General features: G+C 38.3%; 1 protein-coding gene across 4 annotated transcripts; it reads left to right on the plus strand.

Annotated features, from left to right (window-relative positions):
- The first annotated feature begins 17 nt into the window (after positions 1-17).
- Positions 18-27,997, plus strand: ABHD5 (abhydrolase domain containing 5, lysophosphatidic acid acyltransferase). 4 transcript variants are annotated; one of them, XM_054816516.1, is made up of 8 exons: positions 99-194; positions 3,710-3,833; positions 14,174-14,259; positions 14,534-14,906; positions 17,882-18,036; positions 21,482-21,593; positions 22,150-22,336; positions 24,883-27,997. In XM_054816516.1, the coding sequence occupies exons 3-8, from the start codon at positions 14,250-14,252 to the stop codon at positions 24,970-24,972; spliced, it is 927 nt and encodes a 308-aa protein (XP_054672491.1). In that variant the 5' UTR covers positions 99-194; positions 3,710-3,833; positions 14,174-14,249; the 3' UTR covers positions 24,973-27,997. The 4 variants fall into 4 exon arrangements, with proteins under 4 accessions (XP_054672488.1, XP_054672491.1, XP_054672490.1 ...); XM_054816515.1 differs by having other exon boundaries at positions 3,710-3,769; XM_054816513.1 differs by lacking the exon at positions 3,710-3,833 and having other exon boundaries at positions 18-194.

Genomic DNA, 27,997 nt, shown 5'->3' on the forward strand with positions numbered 1-27,997 from the left:
CCGCCGCGGGGATGACGCAGGCGACGGGCGGGCAGGCGGGGGGAGGGAAGAAGGGAGGAGCCCGTGATGGCCGGTGCCGCCGCTGTCGCGCTGTCCCTCGCTGCGCTGCCGGCCGCCGCCGCCGCCGCTCCTCCGCTGCCAGCTCCCGGCCGCCGCGCCGCCGCCATGGCCGAGGAGGAGACCTCCAGCGAAGGGTGAGTGGAGCGGGCCCGGGGTGACCCTCGTGTGTGTCCGTCCCCCCCTTAGGTGACCTCGGCGGGGGGAGGAAGCCTACAGGGGCGGGCCCGGCCAGACCCTGCGGCTACAGGCTTTGCCTGCCCACCTTCTCCCGCCGCTGACCGGGGTGGGCTCCCGCCTCCCCGAGCGGCCCAGCCGGGGTCCCCGCCCCGCAGCGCCTCCGGTACGGCCACCCCACCTGCCCCTGCGCGCTCCTGCATCGCCTTGTTGCTCTCTCGGCATACAGGCACGCTGTCTGCCATTTTTCCTGCCGCACAGACCGCTTTCCAGCTATGGCTTCCTCCTCTATGTATAGATGCGTCCGGGAGATTCTGTCACCAGGTCCGTGCAAGCGCCGTGCCCCTGCTGCTTCACCTTCTGCATACGAGCTTCGTAGTTCCTGGCCTCGCTGTTGTAATTGCACACCTGCCTGCATGTATACATACACATTTCCCTATCTTCTTTGCTTTAACGTACGTACGCACTCTTACTGCCATCTACCCTTCCTTTGCACCCCAGACTCCAGTATGCACATGCCTGTATATACGGCTGCCCTGTGCTTTTGTGTGCATTTGCAGCTTTACCTGTACATATAAATATCCTATCTTCTCATTCCATCCATTCTATACGTTCAGTTAGATGCAAAGCAGCCAGTAAGGCTTGTCAGCCTCTCTACCACTGTGTCATCATTCTTCTGTGTAATCCTTGATACAAGTAGGAGATGAGAGCACATCTTTAAATTATAAACCTATATGCTGTTGCTCTAACTTTTCCCTTTTCTAGTACTGTATGCCTACTTCATCTTCAGCTATCTCCACTGACCTTTTCTTTCCTTTCACTGTGCCAAGGCATTCACATCTACCGAAATAACTCCTCTGGAATAAATTATCCTGCCCCTGTTCTTAACATATATCCCTGATACTTGTTTGTAACTACTTACTCACACCCTCGATATATGACTTCATTATAGCTATTAATCACTCTTCTGCCTGAAATTACATAGTTCCGCACTATATGTTTTGTCTGTGTACGTTGAAATGGTTCCATAATAATCAAGGTACTAATCAGTGGTCTGCTCTTCTTCCATTCACATAGTCTTTACTCGTGTGCTTTCTCATACCTTGTCTTTCAGCGTATGTTTTATTCAGCTTCCAGTACAGACCCTTCCATTGCCCCCAAATATTTTGTCTGCTCTCCTTTATCCCACTACAGAATAACAGTCATCCTATCTCTGAGTCTGTTCACCAAACATACTTAATATGTCTGCTGGTCACATATCTCCCAGTTTGTTCCATCATATTTTATGTTTCTAGTCCAAAAAATACTCTATCAGAAAATATCTAGCTGTGCTGTAGTCATACGTGTGCTTTATCCCTTCTGTCACATGTATATATGTGCTTTGTATGCATTGTTTACATTTTTCCTGTTTCTCGTTCCTTCAGATACCAGGTAGTGTATCTCATTGCTGATTGCCTGGCCCTCAACAACTCATTTCTTGCTTTTTCTTCTCTATCTCCCTTCTCTTACAATTAAGTCTTGTGTTATTTTCAGAAATTCCACTTAAAATTCTTTAGCTACTTGCACGAAAATCATGCTGTACATTCATGACTTCATATCAAGGATGTTACCGTTTGCATGTTGTCATGTTATGTGTCTGTTCTGCTATCTTTCAAAACTACCTGCATTCTCAGTGTTGTTCTCTTTTTAGTCCTTTTCCCAACTTCTGGCTTTTGGTATTTCATCTTAAATATTTTGCTGCTCTGCCAGTTCAATCTGACCAGAACTGGACTATCCATCTTTTCCAAACTCCTTGTTATGCCTTTATCACCATATACCTGAAAAGAGAATGCTGTGTATATAAACTTCAAAGGCTTCCCTTTCAAAGTGCTATGCAGTTTCGTCTACTCTGTAACTCTGTGCTCTCCTTCCCTCAAACTTAAAATAGCTTTTAAAAATAATCTTCCCCTCCCGCCACCCCTCCTTTTGCAACATTACCCGTTTGAAAGTACAGTCCCTTTCTTGGTTCTGTGCTCTTTCTGACCCGTTCGCATTCATAAAATACATGTCATTTGTAAAGCCTCTTGTTCATGGTTTATAGGTTTTCTAAGTAAGAGTCTTAAAATAGCTCTGCCTCAACATGTTTTGTTTGTGTGTTCATTCAGCGCATTAGCCTGAACTGTACTAGCTGTCTGGTTTGATCACACAGAGTGCTGAGTGCTGCTGAGGCGATGCCAAGCGCCCTCAACTTCGGTAGCCTGTCGGGATCGCAGGGTTGTAACACTAGATGATCTGGACATAGGGTTAGGAATCGCAGGCTACATTTTCAAAAGGATTATCACAAGTTCCTCATCATGGTTTACTCAGCTGGATAGCTTTTAAAGGTGGTTGATTTTCAGCGTGTCGCCAGTGTCCCCCTTCTGAGCAGCCAGGCATTTTGACGTGAAATCTTTTGGAATAAGCCCCCCAATTCACTGAAGACTTCTAAGAACAAAATCTCATCCTTCTTTTCCATGAATTCAGAAAGTGCATTAGCTTTGGTGAAATGTTAGTGCGCCAAGTTGTTAGTGCTTTTATTGGTCTGTTTCTAACAATAGTCAAAATTAGCATTTCTTCATCTTTTCAAGTTGAGCAAAGCTCGGTACCCAAAGGAAATTTATAAACAAGTGAAATATATTAAATATTTTTTGATTTAAAACTCCATAGCAGTGAGAGGAAGAGTTACAATATACCATGAAAACTCTGGATTAAATTGTTAGTGACAGGTGGATACGAAGAATAAATATGAATTTCACTTTATTGCTTTGAAAAAAATAGGGTGACTCAACTTGTTATGCAACACTCTGTTTGTTGAAATCTGGTAACTGAGTAAGTGTGGTGAAAACAGTATAGCAGTGGCTCAGTTACTTTCTAGATCTCAGCCGAAAGATACTCATGACATTGTCCTGACTTTGAATGAGATTAACTAAACAAATGTTTTTGTCTTCATCATGGAAGGGATTGCTTGGTTAACATGTCACCTGCTAACGATTTCCAAACCTCTTCACAGCCTTGGACCTTCTCTGCATGAGTTTTAGATGTTGCCTTCCGCCTGTGAGGCAAACAGCCTGGCATAAGCCTTTTGCCAGTATTGAATTTGGTTAGATTCGCTCTGGATTCAGCAGGACTGCTTATGGCTTGTAAGATAACTAGTAATAGCAGCTACTAAATCTGTGTGTGACTTTGAGTATATTCTAGGTTTTTTAGAGCCTACTGGGGGGCTAATAGGCCCAGTTAGAGACCTACCCCTCCAAAAGGGACAGTGTCTGTGCCAGGAGGATCTCTGACTTTTCTGAACTTTTATGGGAGAATCTGAACAACTTTTCCAACTGATAAATTATTAAAGCATCTTTTCTCTTCAGTCTTACATAGTGGTTTATTAAGATTGTTGAGGAAATTCTGATTCTCGTGTTTCATAACTTTTGAGTATTTACTTGCAACTCTGACATTCTTTCAGGATAGGTTTTTGTGCATGATTTGTACCGACAGCCACAGAGAAGAGGGCATGGGAGGAAAGGTGAGCGCCTGTGCTTGCATTGGCTCTGAAAGATCCAGCTGAGAAGCTGAACAGCAGGAGAGAGGTCAGTGGAGAAGAGAGATTTGTGAGTCAGTGAAGCTGTGTAAGGGAATGAGGTCAGTCTGGAATAAGGTTAAGAGGGTGAAAGAGGAGGATTTTAAGTGACACCAAGAAAACATGGTGAGGAATGGCAGAGGGGGAAGGTGCTTTGAGTTGTGATATAAAACTCAGGATCATAGGAGACTACAAAAGGAGGGAAGATACAGGCGTAAAAATGCATTCTGTAACAAAAGATGCAAGAACGCCTATTGCCGTTGAGAAAGTCCAGTCGTATATTGAAGTAAGGAAGAGAAGGGTATTGCAATGAGGGAAAAAAAAAGAAATTGAATGGGTTAGTGCTAGCAGACTATTGTAGAAATTTTTTTTCTTGATTAAATTTAGTAAGTGTCATAATGACACTAAATGCTTATTAATTATATTGTACCTTTCCATCAGGGGACATTTGATGCAGTGGCTTTTTAGACCCATTTAACTTCTTACTTATTTTTAAGACTACTTATACTTCCTTGACATCTAAAGCATTTGTAGTGTAAGCATGTACACAAAACAGTCTGCTATGAAAAAGGTTGTGCGCTTCTTAGGTTTTCCAAGAAGTGGAAATGAGGCTAGGTAGCCCAAAATGTTGAATACCAGTTCTGGAAGTTTGACATAGGTAACTATTAGTCACCATAGGTGACTATGATAAGCTGTTCTAGTGATCTGCAGTAAAACAACCCATCGTCAGCATGTATTCACACTCAAGTACGAGGGGGGTTTGTGTATAGTATGATTGGAGCTAAGGGAAATAATCCTGTGCTTTAGATGTCTTTTATCTATGTTCTTATATGGCTCCTTATGGAAAAATGAAAACATCCATCTCCTATTTAAGTTGTGATCTAAATTGTGCATAATACACAATGGAGTATAAACAAAAGATAAGCAGGATAGAGCGTGGGTGGGCAATGGTGCGGATTTATGAGAGGTGCCTGTTATATGTGTGTTGTGTTCTTGTCCTGTTTGATGGAACTTGGGGACAGTCTGCAATGCGGGCCTCTGTCATGGTAGGTAGGAGGAGGCTGACAAATACGGTTTAAGTGAGGTTGAGGTTATGCAATATCTGAAGGGCAGCAGGAGTATATCAGCAGGTGGGTGAATAAAATGATAGTAGAAAGTTACATAACATCTGAAAGACACCAAGAGTAAATGTTCTTTTTCTTTATTTTAATTATGCTTTTCTTCACAAATTCTTAATGCAATGTGCAACGCATTGTTTGTAAAACCACTTAACAGTTGTGGCAATGCCAAGTTCTGTCAGATGTGAGTTTACTGTGGAGGAGGCAGAAGGAGGTAGGTCCTCAGTGGCACCTAACCTGTATGTTACACACATGATCTCTGTCACAAGGTTGAGTAGCTTTACTGGGACTGTGCAGCTCCCCCCTTTCCTCTCCTCTGCATCTTTATCTCTGTATTCTGTGTTCTCCCACACCTGGCCTGTAGTTGCTAATAAATTTTTCTCTCGGTTGTGTTTGATTTTCGCTTTTAAATCAAAACATAAAACAATAGGTCCTTAGAAGAGATGGAAGAAAATAACTGAGGGCTTGTTTAGCTGCTTACTATTAAAGTTAGTAGCCTGTAAAGTTTTTAAGGGGAAATGCTTGTAAGAGTGTGTGTTGTCAGTTCGGTAGGAACAGTGTTTCTGAAAGCTTGTTAGAATTAATTAGTTCTCTGCTCTGTAGTATATTTATGGCCTGACTTGAACCTGACTGTGGAGAAGACTTTGTGACATTTTGAAGGACGGTAGGACACTGCCCTTGTTTGTAGATTTGGAAGCTATATAGCATTGAACAGTATTAGGAATAAGTAACAGCTGTATGACCACATGCATTGTCTCTTCATTATTGTACACTTGCTTAATGGTTTCTTGCACTGGGTGCTAACACAGCTGCTTTGTAAGCAGTATGAGCGTTACAGGTTGCAGGCTTGGGTGACAACGCATGGATAAACTTCATTCTTGTGGTATGTACTGAAAAAGCACGTGCCCTGGAATGGATGCCTTTGGGTTTAGCTAGAAAGAGGATGGAAGAAATGGCAAAAACATATCAAAAAGGATACACGTGGATTAAAAAACAAAAAAAAAAAAAAAAAAGGAAAGGCAATACTGGGAGACAGAGAAGAAAACAGGAACAGGGCTGCAATGATGCAAGGTATAGAGCGAGGTGTACCTCTGGCTGAGGTTCAGCATAGGAGGGAGCAAAATTGTAGGTCCTCTCCACTACGTGAATGCTCAGGTTGCTCAAATCAATTTAAATAAAATGATAAACTTCAGTAGTACTAAAATAGCCAGAAAATGCTCATTGGTTATGGATTCATATTCATTATTTACATTCTCAGGTTAATTTTGATCAGTGATAGTCCTATGTAGCACTGTTAATATAGAGACAGCAATAAAATTTGCTTTTGAATTTTTAGATTAATTCTGATGTTGAACATTTTGAATACAGAGTTCAAGATGCAGTAAGGACATGAGGAATGCATTGTTTTTGCCTCTGACCTAGTGTGGCAATATTCAGCAATAACTTATCATGGGCTTTTTGTTGGAATGGGGCTGATGTACATTACACTTCCTAGAAATATGATGAGAGTTTTTCAAAACATTCTATTTTAATGTTACTGAGGCATCCAAGAGTTTCACAACATCTAATTGCATGGAGCATCTTGGCTTGAAACTCATCTAAACAGAACCTTATAGGCAGGGTTATAATGTCATCTGGGGAAAAAAAATTGGTTTCCTTTTTAACCGATTCACAGCAATTTCATACATATTTTTTGTCACCACATGAAAATGGTGAACAGACATTTGGTAAAAGCTTGAGATTTTTTGTTTCCATACCATATTCCTAATTCTTGCTTCTGGGTCTTGCCTCTTCAGTATGCTCCTCAAGGTCTTTCCCTGAGATTACAACATTTTTGGTCTTTTCATGCAATGATTATGAAGTGGAACATGGAGTATTTTTCTTCTCATGATGTTTACCTGCAACTGCCAGAGCCTAATTTTTGTTGTAGGAGCAGCTCATTCAAATTGTTGTTGTGGTTACTTCCTCTGACTTCTACTGTACGTGCAGAAGCTCCGCCCCTGGATATACAGCCTTTGCAATAACAGTTACTGTACATAGATTGTGTATGCTTGAATGATTCTGACTGTATTCATTACTCTCAGAAAACTGAGGCACTAAAAAACATGCTGCACTTTGGGGTCAGGAATGAAGGACTACGAGGACTCCTAAAATTGGTTATGCTCTTAAAGTTCTCATGAAACCATATCCTGAGCCTTGTTCCTGAGACATCCCTGGCCAGTTAAATCCAGACTGACTGAGGTCATGATTATATGTGACTGTCTGTCAGTGGCAGCTCTGACTTAAAAGCTTGCCGGCCTCCACCTTGCTGCACTAGTCTTTTTTTCCACCTTGTTAGCCCATAGGTCTGCTGGTTAACTGGCTTCTCTGGTAGCTGGGTCTCCATAATTATCTGGTTTAAAATGTAGTGTCTTTTAAAGCTGAATTATTTCATAGAGCTGATAGAGCAGCCACAAAATAGTTGAATTGGCAAAATGGAGGGAATAGTAACCTTTTAGATCTGATCTGATCTGATCTGCTGGTAGTGAGGGTGGCCTGAGATTCAGGCATTACATCACCCAGTTCACCACATACGGACACCCGGAGGAATAAAAATGCAGAAGTAGGGTGCTTCTCAGAGTTGGACTAACACACAGACTTCTCTGTGTGTTTTATCCTTCTCATTTTAAAAATTGGCTTTCCATGACTTAACAGACTAACATTGAATATTAACTCCAGTCAACTACTTCTGTCAAAGGTTTAAGTCTAATTATTTGCTGCATCTTGTTCTCAGTTTCATGCAGAGCATGTTGCTTTCACATGATAAACATATTTTTCTAATTTCCTAAACTTTCCAAATTTAATTAGGAAAATTGAGTCCTCTTTCATGCTAATCAGTAATGCATTCTGTCGTTTTCAATTAAATGTGTTTTGCTTTATAGTTTTTACTTCATTTTATAGTGAATAAAATCTCACTGTTATATATTCTTTGAATAGAAGGAGCATTAATCTTGGTCTTTAAGAATGTATTTTATTTACTTCTTTACTTTAAAATTTCCTCCACCCCAGCTTTCCCTCACAGCAAGATTTCTGCTTTAAATTACTACCAAGGTTGAATGTGTCATTTTCTTGGATTTTAAATGATTACAGTTGTTGAAATGCTAAAGAGGCTGCTGGCTTGTCTGAAACCATATAGGAGAACTTGAACCTGTTCATAAAATTAAAATCACAATGATTAGGTGACACGCTAATTTTAGTGATACTACCTTATGCGTTTTAAAATTCTTATTGCTATTAGTCATTTAATATTGTGTTACCAAACAGAAAAATGTTATAAAATTTGATTCAGAGATATGCAATTCCAATATATAATAATTTAAAAACTTTCTTGAGTTGAAAGTAGTTGTCATTTCTGTATCTCCTCAAGTTTACCTTTCAATTTACTGGAGTTTTAGAAACATGTTTTGTTGTTCTTTCACACACTGGTTTGAAATAGGTTTATTGCATTTTTCTCCAACGTAATTTTTTTCCCCAGTGATTTGTTAAACAACCTACATTCAAGAGAAGTTCTCCTGGGAGTAAATAGAGAACAGGATGGAACTTGAATATAGTGAATGCTAGGAAGAAAAATATTTTTCTTTACTTAAATAGTAGGAGTTTTGTAATGGTAGCATTGCTGGTAAATGTTAATAAAGAAGCATTAATTCTTGCCGTAATCAGTCATGTGAACAGCAGTCAGTATTCTGGTGTTGCAGGCCATTAAATTAATGAAATGAGAAAAGGAAAGTTTCTTATAATTTAACTCTATTAGCCAGATGTAAACCTGCTACTTTTCTCTGACATTTTGACACACAAACTCCTATTTGATTGTGTCATCCTTGACTGTTTCTTTTGCTTTGTATTGTTTCAGGTTATTACCTGTAAAGTTGAAATTTAGCAACCAAAAATAGAATTTGCTCTGAAAACTTGGTGGTGTTGACCATGGAAGAAAACACATCCTACCTCTTAGGCTTTGTGTAGACTACTGCTCATGCTGAGGAAAATGCAGAAAACGTTCAGTAAACAGACTTATTTATACTGTTCCTCTTAAAAACAAAAATAAAGAGAAAAGAAAAAAAATAAGATAATGAAAAGGGTAAAAGGGTATCTCTAGTTATTTCACTTAAGCATCCATCCTCCACACAAAATCCTATGTTAACTATAGAGTGTTCTTGGAGCATTATAGTAAAACAGTTTTACTTTTAAAATGGGCACTTTGCCCTAAATTTGATATGTTGACCCTTGTCCCATTATGAATACCCGATGCTCCTTTTCACTCCTTCCGTTTAGCCCATTCTTAGTATTTCTAAAACAATTGAAAGGGCTGAGTTGCTTCTCCCTGTGGGTAGTCACTCTATTCTTTTAATTATTGATCTCTTTTGAGTGTTGCTTATGGGTTAATGATAATATTTATGTATTTAGGGTTTGTTTGGATAAAATGCTGAGCGCTATAACCTCAGTTCAGCAGAACACTTAAGTATATGACTAGTTTCATTGAAGTACAATATTGAAGTGTTTTTATGTGATGGCGTTACGTGAGACGTTGGAAGAGTAAGCCTTACTTGTGCTTATCATATTTAGATTTCAACACATTGGCAGTTCTGAATTCCTTTGCTAGCACACTACTTCAAAATACTTTATGTGTAAACAAGATAGGAGAATCTGAGCTGTCTTTCCATTAGCTTACCCTTGTTTTTCTGTTACAGTGCAAGATTCTGCTAATTTGGGGCTAGCTTGAATTGGTGGGTGTTCATAACTGCCGTGCCAGCTGGATGGCCCTGAAAATCACAGTGCCATTCCTCTTGGTGCTGGGCAGAAACAATACAACGAATTCTCGGCATTAATTTGATTTTGTTTCCTTCCTTCTAAATAGCTGGAATTAATTCCGAGAGTCTGGAGAGGAAAGGGTTAGGGTTTTTGAAAGATCAGCTTGATTCTAATAAGATTTAAGGGTAAAGCTTGAAATGGTTTACCAGTGAGTTCACTCAGTGTTTCAGCTTTCTAAGTTTTTAAGCTTGTTCCCTAGCTAAGACCTTGGTAGTTTGCCACATTGTCTAAACAAATTCAATTAAAAATATTAAATATGTTCATTTGCTGTGAGCAAGACAAAAACAGATAGGCAGCTATGTTCCTCATACATTCAGTTACATTCCTGTAATCCTTTGCATGTGAGTTACTGTGTAATTGTATACCCTGAGCTCTGGCTTCCCTATGGATGTCATTGTTAAGTCCAAATAATCTTCACCCCCTCAGTGGGTCAGCAATTTTTGACAAATCATCATATATCAAATGGCGCTGCTTTCATTTACTCTGATTTAGTGGAGTTCTGCTGCTTACAGGTTTTTTGTTTCACTTTTTTTGGCCACACAGGCTTTGCGTAGACTATTACAGCTAGCTCTACAATGGTGGTGTACATGGGCAAATAACCTCTGGAAGTGTTTAAGACCAGGTTGGATGAGGCTTTGGGCAACCTGGTCTAGTGGAGGGTGTCCCTGCCCATGGCAGGGGGGTTGGAACTAGATGATCTTCGAGGTCCCTTCCAATTCAAACCATTCTATGATTTTTTTATGGTAGAGCTTCATTTTTTAAATCCCACATTATAAGCCAGAAATGAGATAGACTATTCAGCTGTTTGAGTGCATACCTCAGTGTTACAATGGATGTTTTCAATTCTTTCAGTATTATCTAAGCTTCCATGAGCTTTTTGTGAAGTATGTCAAATTTGTAACTGGCTACAAATCCATCATTTGTCTTCAATGTAATTAATTCTCACCAAGCTAAGTAGGATTAATCTAGCTGACAGAATGGTAGTATCTGAGTTAACTATTTGCCACGTTCTTCATCCAATTTGACCTAATTAGTGGGGGTGGATGGGTGGGCCAGGTTCACTATGCCTCTGCCTCTACTTGATTCTCAGTTCTTTTGAAAGTTACCCTTGGGCAATTTAAGCTGTGCTCTGACAAGTTCTTAATTCAAATTAATGTTCAAGCAGCTAAGGAAAAGCGATATTATCCTTAGTTACATTTTACACAACATCCGATTAATCTTTGCTCCATAGATATCTGAAGATAGTAATCATTATTTATTTTTAAATAGTTATTATTTATTATTTTTATCCTTTCTTAGGCTTTGACCCAAGGAAACAGGACGCTTGCTCCAGCCAGCCAACATGTTAGGTCCTACTGATTATTGCTTATTTTAGCATGGATATGCACACTGATTTATGTTACTGCATGGCCACAAACAAATATACAGGTTAAATTGCACTAGTTATATGCCTTGGTAATTTGACTTGGAACGCCCATATGTACAATCAGTAAAAAAATGATAGAAATTTGGGCTGTCAGTTGCCAGATTTATTTCACACTTTTTGATATAGCAATCAGCTAAGCCCAATGGATTTCTTAACTCCTCAAAATACAAGATTCCACTGTTGAGTTTTCTTTTTGTAAAAATAAAGATGGAAACAGAGTGTCTGAGAAGTGGTGGGTGATGAGAGCAGAGTGGGGTCTGTCTCTTCTGGCAGTGGGTAGCTCACTTACAATGTGAGACTTCTGCTGAAATCTTTAGTTTTCTTTCATATCTTATCTCCGTTGCTTGTGAGCACACTGTCTTGAAAGGTCCATTGCTTGTTTTTTGACATTAAATAGCTCTTTTAACTTTATATCACAGAAATAAAAATGATACAGCATGTAAGCAATTGACATTCTTGTGTGCATTTAGAAGGCACATTTAGCACAGATATACAAAAGAAATGATACAGCCACATTCTAGTCTTGCAAAGCTATCAGAGAAATTATTCAAATAGATTACATAGTTAATTGTTCTCCACACGAGGAAAACATCTAGCAATGTGGTAAATAATTTTTGAAGGGAGGGGAAATAAAGGATTAAATCTTGAATATAGGTAACTAAATATTTTCTTTCTAAAATAACTTTCTAGAAAGCGATCGCTTTTTTTGACAGAAAGCTTTCGTCACTTGCTCTTTTAGTTCAGTGAGTACAGAATGACTGAATTGCAAACATAATTTTTATTTTAAGCATTCCAACTTTCTGACTGTATTTGTCAAGCTATGTGTATGTCATGTCTCTTCTGAATGGAAATCTCAGTATTTACAAACAGTACTGCTAAATAACAAGAGAAACATCTATGTTACAACTTTCCTATTCTGATACAATTTCCTAAATATTTTTCCTGAGTATCCAGGTGTCTCCCTAAGACTGGGAAATAAAAATCTGGGACTGTGAACTGTAGATTTCTTTTTTATTTCATTATGGTCATATCTCTGCACTGTCTTCATGTTGACAAGTTGCAGCTATACATTTCTCTAAAAATAACTGAAAAAAATGTTTAAAGAAATTTCTTTGCTAAATCACTGGGTTGGCCAAGAAGAAACGTTTCGTGTAGTTCTGGCTTTGGGGAAATAGTGACTGGGTCTTGTGCTTCTGACCTAAGAGTTATGCTCAACTAGGCATTTTCATTCATAACTAGCAGAAAGTTTGGCTCAGAAGGGTGGTGACATAGCTATTGTTTAATAATTTACCAGAGTAATTCATAACATTGGACACAATTAGTGATATTGTTAATCTCAGATTTCACAGGTATTTGCTGGTGAAATTGCTTTTGGCTGGTGCCAGCTATAACCTCTTAAAAATCTCAGTTTTAAATAAATGGTAGATTAACGTGGAAGCAAACCACTTGGATGCCCATTCCTGTAAGATGCTGAGCTCCTTAATTTCTTAGATTGCATGAGGACATGGCATGGAAAGACATACAGCCGTCCCTTCCCAGTCCCTCAATATACCATTGTAACGATTCCCACGGTCTGGTGGTTCAGGAAGGTTATTTACACAACAGCCAGACATCAGTGTGTTTCTCAGAAGACTAAATGATACCGAATAGCAGCGGGCATGGGTGATTGGATGATTAATCCTTTTTGATCAGGTATGTTTTGGGGTGGGTTTTTTTCCTTGATATTCCCCAATATGTTTCTATGAATCTGAACAGTGCTGCTTGCAAATGCATTGTGCATCCCCCAAAACCCTTCCGTGTCATAAACTTAAGTAGCTATGCAGCTGGAGCAGCTCAGCCCCTTAAAAAGGTGGGGAGAAGGTCCTTTGGATAAAGAACTTGGGGGGCCAGATCTGTAATTTGTTATCGCTGTGTTGTGTACACTCTGAAAAATTGGACATTAGTAACCTTATAGTCTTTTAACATTAATTGTTGTATGACTAATATTCACAGCGTTCAGTCCTGAAAATACTGTAATGAACTGGGAAGCAGTTCAGTGTAGGAATAAAGTGCTAAAGTAAGTTGACTGTGAATTTGGTGAACGTATCCTCTTCCCTTTGAGGAGTGGTCTGGGTTCCTACAGTAGCAGCCTTTGCACTGATAGTCTGAGCCACTTCAAAAACAGGTGAAAGAGGGAAAAAGAGGATTCCGTCTTGAAAACAAGGGATAAATGAGCACCCAGGAAGAGCCGTACCCAATTGCTGTGTCCTTTGAAGCACTGTCAGTGAGGCAATGCTGCTGGCTGAGTCATTCCCCCTGCTCTCATGGTCAAGCTAGTACTACCAAGATAGTAACTGACAGCTGGAAAAGCAGCTTCTGTTGGGGCAATTGAAATTGCTGTTTTGTTTTCCTCTGGGACTCTGTTTCTAAGTTGGTAATGAAGGCCCTAGTTCTTTGCTTTGCTAGAACAAACGTGCTTATTTGTCACTTTTTAAATTTATCTAGTGTATGAATCAGTTCAGGTTAGGCTGGCGAGCGCATGGTTTATTGCTTTTTTGGAACTAGTAAGTTCACGCAGGGTAATGTGTGTGCAGGCAGACATCCAAGGGAACTTGAGAGGAGGCTGGAAACCCCGATGATTGTGTTATATATCCTGCCAGGCTTGTCAGGTTGGCGTGAGGGCCGATGTCTCCAGGTTCTCAGAAGAAGCCTGCTCTGACGGAGATAGATCAGTACACTCTGATAAGGAACGCACAGTGGAGAAACAGTGTGCCGTTTGAAGAATGACCCTGATCGCGATACCACCTGATAAAAATCAGGAGCAAGTGAATTCCCTCCCACTGTGCACTCCTGTTCTGCACAACGTGTAATTTACATGGGCTCTTTTAGGAAGAGCAGCAAAAGAAATGTCTTCAAAGCATCAAATGGTGCAAAAAATTACCATCTTGCTCAAGTAATTTTTATTCTGTATTGCTGTTGTAGGTTAGGATGGTTATTCAGCTGGCTTCCTGCCTGGTGTCCCACATCACTGCTACACCTTAAAGAGGCAGAAGACAAAATGCTAAAATGTAAGTCTTTGGTTTTTAATAAGATTTATAGATATAACTAGATTTGCTGTAAATTTACATTCAATATAATCAAAGTTTTTGAATATGGCTTTTATACTGTGATGAAATAAACAGCTTTGGAATTAGATTTTCATTGTTCCCTTATTTAGATATTTGATTTTAGGCTCTCTCCTTTGAAAGGGAGCTCCTATTTAAAACAGTGGTTTCCGTAGAGTGCACTTCGTATTTTACCAGGCGTGTCTAGCAACATCATTTTTTCCCACTCTTTCTTCAGGTATTGCAAGCACATACAATAAACGATATGTGTATATATCTAATGGAAATAAAATATGGACAGTGACATTCTCTCCGGACCGTCCACATAAAACTCCGCTTGTTCTCCTGCATGGGTTTGGAGGAGGTGTTGGACTGTGGGCTCTCAATTTTGAAGATCTCTGTGAGAACAGGACCGTTCATGCTTTCGACCTCTTGGGATTTGGACATAGCAGTAGACCCCACTTTGACACCGATGCTCAGGAAGCAGAAAATCAGTTTGTGGAATCCATAGAAGAATGGAGAAAGGAGGTGGGGTTAGAAAAAATGATTTTACTTGGACACAACCTTGGTGGATTCCTGGCTGCTGCTTACTCATTGAAATACCCATCAAGGTATGTGAAAATAAAGGAATGAAGGACTTTTTTTCTGTATTTGACTAGTGATTTTAACCCAGATTTTATTTCATCAGGTTCTTTATAGATTATTTTTAAGTAAATGATTGTGCTGATTTAAAGAAACTTGATACTGAATTCTAAGTCCAAAGTATTAATTGTATGGTTTCTTTCCAGGTGAATAGAAATAAATTGATATGGTAAACATGCTTTTCTGTGTACTTTTCTGTACCTCTTTGGTTTTGTTCAGAACCCCCTTGCTATGTTACAAGGCAAAATAACAAAGATCATATTTATGGGTGAATGTTTTGTGATATCTCTGATCAAACATAGGTTTGTGAAGGGAAAATAGGCCTGTTTCTGCCAAACTTCCCATTATTGTGGATAACACTGAAACTTCTGAACATAATTCCCCTAGGTAATTTATGCCTATATGCTAGCAGTCGGCCTGGTGCCAGCATGATGATGTAAAAATTATTTTAGTGACTCTTTTTTGATTTAAATTGTCTGTATGTCACTTCATATTTCTTCTTTGCAAAACACCCCAGCTACAACAGTCCTGTAATTGTATTTCATCAGCATTTTCTGGACTACATTGTGGCCAACAGCTAATCCATTTTTTCCCCTTAAACTAATAATTTGTCTCTTTTTTTGATATAGTTTGGTTATATAGCCCCTGGTGAGCTAGGATCCCACCAACTGAGGTCATTCTGTATCCGAAAAGGACTTTTGTTTAGGTACACATAGTAGACTCCTGTGAAAAACTGAATATAAGTTTAGCTTTCCACATTGTGTGCAGATTCTATATTATACAAAACATATCTTATTCTTTTATATTCACATTGATTTATACCATATACATTTCTTTGTCTCTCAGTTGGAGATTTTAAAATTAATTCATACACCATTTTTTCCTAAAACACTTTACCTCTTTCTTTCCAAGTGGATGACAGCTGACACTTGCGACTGGAAATGATGTGTGAAAGTAGGTGTGTGTCTAAATCCAGAATTGCAATGAAGAAATGCAGTCCTCTGCTCTAGGGATGTAAACCTGTTATCCTTTTGGGCATAAAGGAACTTTGAGCTAACTGCAGTTAGTTTCTAGAAGCGATCACTTACAAATTTCTTACCCCTTCTTCTGAAGTATCTATAAATGACACTATCCCATCCTTGTGGGATGGGATATTGTTTCTGCCCCCTGCTGACTTACAGCAAAACCAACATTTTATGTTTTCATGCCTTGCTGTGCTTAAGTTGGGGTTAATTATTTTGAGGTTGGTTTAGTTCGTGCTCTCACATTACTAATGTTTCCCTGAAATTAACACCATCAAAATAGCAAATTGACGAGGATCTTAAGACAGCATTGAATCAAGTGATAAACATAGCACAGCTTTCAGCCAGATTATCTAACAATGCATTAGAGGCTTAAAGGATTCTGGATACATATTGTTAGGAAAGTAGATCTGTCTCTCCAAGCTTAGATGATCCGTTAATTTACTACGTTGTACTGAAGTTCTTCGTGGGACAACTGAGGTTACTAATCCAAAAAGATTCCCTTTTAGAATATTCCCAGGTCGTGGTGGGTCATGATTTTCAAATACTGCAACTTCTGGACTACTACTTTTGGAATTATTCTCATGGTCAACTTCCTGTTATCCTGAATTATATTTTAGGCTTGATTACCAAAAGGAGGGATGCCAAATAGGAAGGAAAGTATTAAGAAAGGAAATGTGAAAAAAAAAAACAACTTATTTTTATTGATGTGTTTGCTGTGTTATGTTTAATGCCATAGTTTGCGCACAGAATGTGCGGCTGTCCTGAACGGCTCCTCCTTGCTTGCACTTCTGAGCCTCTAATGTCCTCTGCGTGGTTTGTGTAGTTAAATTCTACCCAGTCCTCTCTTACCATTGGCATGTGCTGCTGTGTGCAAATGCGCTCATGGCTGAGCTGACAGCCAAGAGACATCTTTGTGAGCTTAATCCTTTTCAACCCCTCATTTCAAGCACAGATTTTTGGTTTCCCAACTGATTATAGTCCAGAAATAGCCTTCGGAATCACTTCTGACATCGTTTTAGGCACTAAGAACTCTGCTGTGTTAAATATCTAATCTCGTGGCTTTGAAAGAGAAGGAAGTCATGAAGAAGAAAGTAAAGATGAAGTTTGCATGGGAAATCACCTTAAACATGCAAAACTATAGTTAAGAGTCACTTTTTCAGAAATCAGCAGTATCTAGGACATTTAGAGTAGGTGTTGTTATGGGATTAAACAGAAATGGACGATTCCAGTCTACTAAGATGAAATAGATTTTTTGCTTGAGGGGGACTCGCAGCATGAAGGGATTGATAGTTGTATGTGCTGGAGACTCCTACTATGCTCTTTATACTGAGATTCCTTTGACTAATTGTTTTATGAATTGCCTCTGTTGTTTCTTTCATGAGCTAAAATCGATAAATTTAGAAAACTGCTAATTTTGCTCTGCCTCTCTCAGTTCAAATTTTACTTTCATGAGATGATTTTTCAGACAAATTGTATCTCACAACAGAGATCTTAGATGGCTTGAAAAAGACATTTAGCAAGTTTACTTAAATGAAACAGATGCAATTAATCTTCTTTTCTCTCTAGTTAAACCGTTTCTCCAAATAATATTGACTGAGCATATGGATTAGGCTATTTTTAAAAATAGAAGCAAGACTGGCCTTTTTCTCCTGTGTGTATGACAGTGGGTATCTGTTGAATACCGAGTTTATCTTTGTGACATGAGCTTTCAAGTTTCTGGTGTTCAGACGTATGATTAGTTGCGATTCAGTCTCTCTAATTAGCAATCGAAAGCAAAACCATTGATGAATCAGACACTAGGTAATAAGCCACTATGATAACAGTGACTAAGCCAGGTTTCATAGTCCACAGATAGCACATTTCCGCGGTCGAAGAAAAAAATAACATACTCTAAACCTCTGAACCTTTTTTGCCAACAGGGTCAAACATCTTATCTTAGTGGAGCCATGGGGTTTTCCAGAGAGGCCTGACAACGCTGAACACGAAAGACCAATTCCAATCTGGATCAAAGCACTAGGAGCTATTTTGAGTCCATTTAATCCATTAGCTGGGCTGAGGATAGCAGGACCCTTTGGTGAGTTTTAGCTATTCTTAAATACCGTTTCTGTTTCCATTAAACATAAACATGTGGCAGATACCCCATTAACATAAGCTTTGTTGCAAGCCCATATCACCCACAGAGAAAAGAGTTGGAGGAGAAGGTGGGAGGGGTTGAGGAAAGATGAAGTCTTTAGGACAAGAGGGCAAGCTCTTTCTACTAGAAATACTAGTATGATAGTTTATAGCAAGCTATGTTATATTATTGTAGGCTACAATTATAGTGAGTCAGATTATGTGGACATCTGTTGGGGAAGCCTGACAGAGGCATGAATGTGAAAAGGGTTTTTTTCTGGTTGCCTCCAGTCACGGTCCATTTAGTTTCCCTTCCAACTGCAGTTTGATGGACAAACAGGATTTCCAAATTTGATTAACATTAGAAGGCAGTCTCTCATAAACTCATTTGTCTTTGGCCCGAGTTAAGAGAAGTTAAATTGAAACTGTGCTCTTTCCATTAGCCATTTTCTTATTACTCTAGCAAATTTCGTGGGTCTCACTGATGTCCTGCGTTACAGTGGCAGTCTATCCTTCACATTTCTATGTTTCTTCAACAGCCCTGATGGGATGTTAGATAAGCTCTATGTACCCTAATACTAGGACTAGGTAGGGATGACCAAAACTACTACGGTTTTAGTTTATGTGGGGAGAAGGGTGTGATCAAATCTTAAATTCATCATATGTATTCCTTCTAGAGGGGAAAGAGGTTATCTGTCTATCGCTCTCTGTACTACAGGAGTATCTACTGGAGAGGCTTGGAAACAGATACCCTTCAGGCCCCTCACAAGTTACAATTAACTCACCTCTTCATCATTTTTAGTATTCAGTCTGAAGATAAACTAGTGACGCTTATAGGCTTTGTTTACATTTAAACCACATCTGTTTCCTAAATCTCTTTCTATAGAATATATGTTTTAATATGCTGATCTATTTGATTGTTTTCAGGAGTGTGACAAAATTAGCTTTTCAGACAAATAACGTGTTTTGTACAAACAGATTTTTTTTTAAAGTAAAATGCTAATTCAGTTAACAAAACAACCTGAAGCATATTGAGTGATAAGCACTGATTTAATGCCTTTTATCCAATAACAAATGCGTGCATAAATCAATCCACGTGGAAGAGTTCAAAGCCAAAGTTGTCTCCCTTAGCAGGCAAGTGCAGTCAAAACCGTGCTGCAGAAACAGACTCTGTCTTGGCAAGGTGTCCCCAATCTAGCCTCGCTTATAGGTTGCTGTGGAGGGCAGTGCTTTTCAAAATTTTTCATTCATTTCTCACTCCATGTGTTAAAAAAGTTTTCCATCATCAAGTTAATGTGCAATTCTTGACAGGTGAAGCATAGTTCTTAGAGAAGGGTAAGTTTAAACACTGTGCTGTGAGGTAGGCATCAAACCCAACCTGATGAAGGCACTGAACCAAATCTAGGTTTCCTTTGACATGCATGTGTGCTTAAGCTGCTGGATGGACGTAGTGCTCTGATCCTCACTATAAAGCAAATTGCTCTTGTTCAAAGGTATGAGTTAGGCACTAAAATGTGAGTCAGGTTCTTTGGGATATCATGATGGTGTCATGTGGATATTTAATCAGACCCGCAGGCAGATACTTAAACCTGTGAGAGAGACAGAATTAAGAGAGATCTTCTTCTTTGAGTGGTTTCCAGTTAGTTGATTTGCATGTTTTCCTTCATTTAACTGGAACAGTCACCCAGGAGGCTCATAGTATAGGAGTTTCGGTGCTTCAATTGGATTTGTGAATTCCGTTTCTAGTGTTGAACGCCTGAAAATTCCTCAGGACAACAGTAATGTCACTGTGACCACACCCTTTTTGTGAAACTCAAGAGTCTTCAATATTACTGTTTCGTTCAGCATTTCCATAGACACTGTGGAAAACATCAGCCAGAAAATTGAGGATGTCTTCAATAAACATTATGAGAATGAACCAGTGTGATTTCATTCCAAAATTTGTTCCAAGGTGCCTTGACTCCTTGTTTAACTCTCCCCTTTGAATTCCCAAGGATGGAGAATGGTTTTGCGTTTGGACCCACAGACAAAACACTTTTTATCAAAACGGAAAGTGAATTCTAAAATTTTATAGCTTTCAGTCTCCTAGTTATTGGAAATGGGAACACTGTGGCCTCTACACTGATAGCAGGGGAAGATGCAGAATTTGTCTCTTTTTTCCAGGTACTCTTGTTCCAAGCCAGCTGTATCATTTGTGTTCGAGAAAACTCCAAAAAGACAGAAGTCCAGCAATTGAACTCTCTATAGAAAAAATACAAACATCAGAGCAAATTTCAGAATGTTTGCAAAATCTTCATCACTTCTGGACTTAGATCACTGTTTCATAAGGGAATTCTATTCTCTTGCACTGTATTAGTTTTCTAAATTGATTTAAAGCATACATAAGGGCACGTTGCAGTAGTCTAACCTCAAGGTTACAAAAGCATAGATCACTGTGACAAGGTCTACGTAAATAGTACCAGGCCTTTGGCCAGGGACAGGTGGGAAGAAGTGACATCATAGTTGCACAGATTAACAACAATATTTTCAGTTGATAAACCCAAGTGGTAAACTGTGAGCCTGTCTCTTCAAGGATGAATAATATTCTTAGACTGAGATTAGCCTGTGGTGTGGCTTTTGTCCCAAAGATCTGTCTCGTCAACTAGAAGAGGCTTCTTCCTTAAAAAAGTGATTCAGCATGGGAGCTTAATGTTAAAAAGCCTGAACTGGCCCCTGAAGGAACCCGCTTCTCTACTTTGGCTGTTAAGAGAGCATGGAGGCAATAGCTTTAAATCCTAGGTTATATCTCTTAATTTATACCAGTTCTTGTGTCTTATACTCGTCAAGATTTCTACACATGTTTTTCAACATAGACTTCTGTGCTTTCAGCTAAACACTAGTTAGATGAACTAGCTTCAGAAGATGACTGTCCTGTAAAAGGAGACCACAGACTTGTATCTAAGGAAAAACAGCCCAGCTTTTTCAACAGTGCCTTCTGATTCTGAAAGGTGGGATGCTTTTGGCCCACCTAGTGCTGCCAGAGCAAGGAAGAAGACAGCGTTGGTATCATGTATGACTAAACTGGTGGCAAAAAGATCCTCTGCTTAGTCCTTTTGCGCGTTTCTTCTGTTGCTGCAGTGGCCCTTCTCAGACATTCCCCATAAGTATTCAGCAGGGATTGAATTGCCCCTCTTCTGGTGCAGCATAAAATCCTTTAGAATATTTATGTTTCATTCCTGTTTGGTCTAATGCCATCATGTTTTCCGAAGACATGCAAGTAGTGAAACAAAACATTGGTGTAGAAGTCATGAAACTTAGCCACAAGTTTCAAGGGAATGTGTTTGGGGGTTCATAATGAAAAGCATTAGGCAATCTGATAAAGTTGTGTGCGCTAATTCCTCCTCTAATAGTGTTTTCTCTTTTAACAGGATTAAGCCTTGTTCAGCGTTTAAGACCAGATTTCAAGCGAAAATATTCATCAATGTTTGATGATAATACTGTGGCTGAATATATCTATCACTGCAATGTACAGTCACCCAGGTGAGTATGAATTTCCCAGTGTATGTTTTAAAGTCTGTTGTTCAGTTACTGAGTGCCTGCTACTCCCTCCAATGGCCATGGCAAGAGTGCGCATCCTTTTTTTTTCTTTTTTTTGAAATTGTAACATTTATTGTATTAATTGAAGAAAAAATAGCATAGCACTTTTTCTGAATTCCAGGAACTGAAAAATCTAAAAGCTATCCTAATTCTATATTTCTTTTAAACTACTTGTGTATTAATTCTGAGAGAGTTTGGGCACTAATTTTTAATAAAATATTGTTACATTGTTTTAATTTATAAAGAATTTCTTGAAAAACTTTAAAAATAAGGCATTTCATTCTTTTAAGTGTTATCACTCAGTACTGTAAAAACATAGGCTCTTTCTGTTGAAAATCACATGCAAACCTCGAAAACCTATGGTTCTTTATAGTAAAAAATTCCAGGCTCATGTATTATTGCACGCTGTGTTACCAAAAGGCACAGATACTCCCTATTTAGAGAAAAAGCAGGTCTAATGGAAATTTAATGCTTTTTACCCTTTTTGAATGACTTGAAGCGGTGAAACAGCTTTCAAGAACATGACTATTCCTTATGGATGGGCAAAAAGGCCGATGCTGCAACGGATTCCGCTAATGGATCAAGACATTCCTATCACTGTGGTCTACGGAGCACGTTCATGTATAGACGGCAATTCTGGCAGCACTATCCAGTCTCTGAGACCAAATTCGTATGTGAAGACAATAGTAAGTTGACTTCTAAAGCAGTTCTTTGTTTATTGTATGGATTTCTTTAAATCGTACCCATGGTTTTTATACCAACTGTGGAAATGCTGGCCCTTTGATGTAATTCTGGAGTAATAACTTCCAATTTCTGTAACAGAAAGAGAGAGAAAAGAAGTGTTAGATCAGCGAAAACTGAGACAAGAGAGTATCGAGTTCCCAGAGTAAGAAGGAAACCTACTGTAGCACTAGAAGCTGAATTAGATCTTTGAGCAAGGTCATTCGTCCACTCTGCAAAATATTTTGCTCTACAGTGTGCTAACAGAACTAATTTGTGAGGCCACTAGTAAGTGTCCAGGGTGTTGTCTGTGTTTTGAACTGCAGCAGTCTTAGTATCTGCATATATGTATGACACAATGAGGAGGCTCTCATAAACTGTTCTAATCTGTCCGTATAATGCTTTTGTTTCTCTGATAGGAGAATGGTTTGCACCTGGTGCTTAGGTTCTTGTAAGCAGGTTTCTTTAAGTCATTAAAAAAATACTTAGTGTTGTCTTCCTAACTAATACATTCCTGTTTAGAATCATAGAATCATAGAATGGTTTGGGTTGGAAGGGACCTTAAAGATCATCTAGTTCCAACCCCCCTGCCATGGGCAAGGACACCCTCCACTAGACCACGTTGCCCAAAGCCTCATCCAACCTGGCCTTAAACACTTCCAGGGATGGGGCATCCACAACTTCTCTGGGCAACCTATTCCAGTACCTCACCACTCTAACAGTAGAGAATTTCTTTCTAACATCTAATCTAAATCGACCCTTATGGGCATGATGGCATGATCATTTAAAATGTGTGTACTTGCAACTTGATAAGAATGTGCACACTGCATTTTTTTGTTGATTTCTATAAAACCCAAACGAATTTAAAAGTACTCTTCACATATTGTCACATCAGTCAGCCGTGATAATTGAATATGCATATATGTTACAATGCTATGAGGTGATAAAATGTTTGAATACACCAGCTGTTGTCTTACTGATGTCTAGATCTCTCTGGACAGAAGCGAACAATATGTGATGTCAATAGTATACCACGACAAGTCATTCAAATAAAATTTTATAATCTTGATATAGCTGACATCAGAGCTGGAACTCAGAGAAAAGATATCATTATTGAACTGTTTACATGTGTTAAAGAGCACAAATACGTTTCATAAATCTTGACAGTCAGACTGAAAGTGCCACTTAACTGCATATCGAGAGAGAAAGTTGTACCAAAAAGTCACTGTTCACAAGTGTACAATAGATTGCTAGGGTAAGCAATTCAGGCAGATTTTTCCCATCTGGTCAATGGGTTGTAGAAGGGACTGCGGAAAACTTTATTGTATTCCAGGTTAAAATTTTGTCAAGCCAAATACAAATTCTAAAAGGTAAGTTGGAGTGGTAGAAATTATAGGGACATTTGAAAAACCATAGGAGGGAAAGGGCTGAGGGTGAGACATGGACTGGCAGTACCATCCTTGGTGAAATGCACAGAGGTTCTGGGGTTTTATTATGTGTGCTTATTTCTAATTAATTTTTATTTTGAGTTTGTGGGGGTTTTTCACACAATAACATAGCTATACTTTTATGGGCTTCAATTAGAGACTTAAGAGGGAGTGTTTTAATGGAGGGGAAAACAGATTTAAATACAGATAAATCTTGGACTGATTATAAAATGGAAAGAAAATAGGTTAAGTACCTTTATTGTACACTCTGCTGATGGCTTGCTTCATACCAGTTTTGGCAGAGAATGATAAATTATAGAAATAGGGTAACTACCCTGTGTGTGGTTACTTAAGCCCTTAATTTTGTTACATAGTTGCTCTGAAATAATCTAGGTCACAAATGTGGGGTTTCCCCCCATATATTGCATCATTTGGATTTTACTTGTCCCTGCTTAATATAGCAGTCGTTAATTCAGAGGGTTGAAATCTGCTTCCACAAGTCTGGAAAATCCCCAGCAATTTAAGCTCCTGAGTTCTTAATCATGTATCCTAGTACTCTCTTGAGTCTCTTCCACATAATTTTTATAATAAGAGAATACAAATGACTTGATGCTCTCTCTAATGCAAACACAGAGCTAAACAGAGAACTATTTGAATAGGGAATGAAGATGGACCAGAAGTTTGATACGTAAAGCACGTTCTCCTAAGTTTGTTTTGCAGTGACTTGTGTCTGCGCCGAATGGTGTTTTTTTCCAACAAGGTGTGCAGTTGAATAAGCAGTAGTTTTACCCTCTTTTCCTGTGTAGCAAAGTTTCTTCTACAGGTCAAACAAGCTTTCGTTCTTCCGTACATTTACAGTCCTTTTTAGGCTGTATGATACCACCTCCTGGCAGCAAATGTGCTAACTCCATTAATACAGGCTGGGTGCAAGAAATCAGTTCCAGTTTTGAAATTTTTCTTTTCAAGCAATAACGTATCGAGTAGGTAATGTGTACAAGTCAGGTTCTTCACGTATCCCAGTACTTATTTATTTGCTTATTACATTCTTGCAATTTTTGACCTGTTTCTTCACCTTTATCCTCTAGGCTATCCTTGGTGCAGGTCATTATGTGTATGCCGATCAACCTGAAGACTTCAATCAGAAAGTGAAAGATATCTGTGATTCTGTGGACTGACTGTCTCCTGTTCCTCAGAAAGTCATGCCGTAGATAGTATTTAATAGCAGTACTCTCTAGGAAATCACTAAAGAATGCAGAGCTAATGGAACAGGCTCTGTTTGCACACTGTTTCTTCTGAGAAGCCATTTGCACACTTAAACCACTGAGTGCCTTTTTCTGGGGGGGGGGGGGGGAATAGGGAGATTTGAAGCAAACTTTGTACAGTTTTGTTTGGTCTTTAGATTATTGGCCTGTCATGTATGAAATTACATGTAACTTGTTAAACTGGAATTTTCTTCAAAATTTAATTGAATTTTGCACATGTCGAACTCTCTAAAAATGCTGAATTCTCCACTAACACAGAGAACTGTATCAATATAGATACAATGTATAAAATGCAATTTGGTTTCTTTATAAACATTCATATTTTTTAGTTGATGTTTCATTGCAAGAATATGAAAATGCTCATATATTTTATTTTTGGAATCCAGAACTCCGTACGCAATATTTTAAGAGGGTCTATTATTTTTTTTTAATTGGAGAGATTACAGCTTATGAAGCTGATTTTTAGGAGAGGGACAGGGCCAAAATATTGAGCAATGTCTGTCACTGAAATATGTATGTTAGTTTGTAAGAAATTGGGGCTCAATATTAGGAAATCTTTCTTCTGTTGGATTTTATTTCCATTTATCTCAAAGCATCTTTTTCCATCCATGCAACTTTTACGGAAGGCTCAGTTTGTAAGAGTCGATGATGTCACCAGCACTCATGCTTCCTTAAATATCCTGATATGTAGATTACAGTGATTTAAAATACAGAAGATGGCTTGGTAGTTACTCCACCTATTTTTAACGCTTTACCACAAGATTTGTTGCTAGCCTAAACCTAACAATTGTAGATAAGTTAACAAGGTTTTGATTAGGGCTAGGAAATGACCATCTGGGTAGTGAGCATAATTCCTGGGTAGAAAACCTAGTCCGCTTTTTAGTAAATTCAGTGCAGAGGAGAGGCAGAGGGAGAATATTGATGTTCTCTGATGGGGAACTACAACAGGTTAGTGTATTTTAGTTAACATGCAGCCTCCTTATAGGAAGGATTATCACTGGAATGAACAATACCACTGTAACAAATTATATGTTTTGGAGATTCTTTATATAATTATATATTTTAATTGAGTATCTCAATATCAGAGATAATCCGATCTCTGCATCTTTTTGAAATCGTAGTTTGACATTAGTTCTTCACATGCTTAGTGAATTATATTAAGGAAAATACTTTGTCACTTTAAAGCCAAATTATGTGGTGGTTTGTTTTTTAACAAGTTTACATAAAACTATTGATCTACTTTTTGAATATTAAATTGACTACTGAAGACTTCTTGATACTTTTATACCTAGAGAATTTGAATTAATGATAGCACCAGCTTAAAGCTTGAGTAGAATTCTGTGCACTTTTTTTTCTCAAGTTAAGGAATTGTTGCACATATTTGTGATGTGGAAGGCAAAGATACCTCCAATATTCAAGAAATACTCTGATTATGTTCTCAGCCAAACATCTCTCTCTTTCTAAAGGAGATATTTATCTATATGGTGCTATGTAAACGTCAGTCTTTGTGACTGCCTTGACTGGTAGCACTTAATATCTAACAAGCTAAAGATTTTAATTAAAATTAACTATTGAATTAACTTAATTTTTCAATTAGCAGATGCCAGAATTTTAAACAAAATTTTAGGTTACTTGCTAAAATCTTGAGTTCAAAATGGAAAATCAGAATATCAATTATATTTCTGAATATAAACTACAAATCAGTCATGCCACCATTTGGGTGGATGCCTTCAGTACATATTTTTCACCCTTTTCAGTGTCTAATTTGTATTTATCAGCTTAAACAGCTGTTTTAATTGTAAAAACCTAATGCAAAAATATATTCTGAGTCTCCTCCAAATAGCAAAAGCTGAAACAAACCGTTGGTATTTTCAGATAGCACTTACTGATGGGAATTCTATATCCCACATCAAAAGATGGAAGTAGAGGTAAAAATTGCACATTGAATGTGAATATTGTTTTAAATATCCCTTGCTTTTTCAGCTTATTGTACTAATAAGACTTATTGCTTAAGTTTTGCACAATAAAAAAAAAACTTAAATGTTATGTTTGATTAACATTAAGACATGATGTTGCTTTTGTACAAACTGTGTGTAATTAAGCTCTGGAAATCAAGAGTAATTAATAAGTTGAGCTAATCCATCCAAAATACATTAAAAATACGGTAATGCTTATTTTCAAATGTCTCAATGTTCTTAGGTTTTCTTGTATTTAACTGAAACTGGTAAGCATTTGTCAACAAGTAGCTGCGAGCTTAGAATGCTGGTTGTATATACAAAGAAAATGTTTGTTGGTTATCTTCCAGGCAGTATTAGATACTTCTGTGAAGGTCAAGATGGAATTCTGAATATCCTATTGTGTGCAACATAACCCAATAAAGTTACTTTAATAAACATCATAAGAGGTGCTGAACAGAAAATGAATGGCACATACTGGAAAGACTTGGCAGTTAGACCTTTTGTGAGCAAATACTGTCTAGGAATAAGCTCGGTTCCTCCAGAAGTTCTGTTTCAGTGCGATGACCAGTTGCTTAAATGTACTGCGGCGAGCACTGAACACCGATGGTGCTATTTTTATTACAGTGCTATAAAATAAGACAAGAATCACAGGCATAAAGGCACCCAAAGATCTATCCTGTTCTAGCATCAAAATGAAGACAGCTGTGTACCAGAGGCTAGGGCATGAAAAAAAAGAATCCAAAATATTAATAAAAATCCAAGATTAACTGTCTAAGTCTCCAGGACACGCTCTTCTTCCTGAGGTTGTGGTGATAAAATTTTATTAAAGTAACTTAGTAATATTTTGTTTGCATGGCTGAGTTCATCTTGTTACTTATTGAACCCTGTCAGATTAGATTTTAGTTCTGAAAAACTGATTTTCAGAGAAGTAATTTATTGATAAGACTCTATAATAAAACATTCACAACCATCACAAGAAA

The sequence above is a fragment of the Grus americana genome, chromosome 2 (genome assembly GCF_028858705.1).
Source record: "Grus americana isolate bGruAme1 chromosome 2, bGruAme1.mat, whole genome shotgun sequence".
Classification (NCBI taxonomy): Eukaryota; Metazoa; Chordata; class Aves; order Gruiformes; family Gruidae; genus Grus; species Grus americana.

Excerpts from the sequence above, each read along its gene's own strand:
- ABHD5 (XM_054816513.1), top strand. The coding sequence starts at position 67 with ATGGCCGGTGCCGCCGCTGTCGCGCTGTCCCTCGCTGCGCTGCCGGCC. Across the intron at positions 195-14,173 it reads GAGGAGACCTCCAGCGAAGG|GTTAGGATGGTTATTCAGCT; the intron begins GTGAGTGGAGCG and ends TTGCTGTTGTAG. Across the intron at positions 14,260-14,533 it reads AGAAGACAAAATGCTAAAAT|GTATTGCAAGCACATACAAT; the intron begins GTAAGTCTTTGG and ends CTCTTTCTTCAG.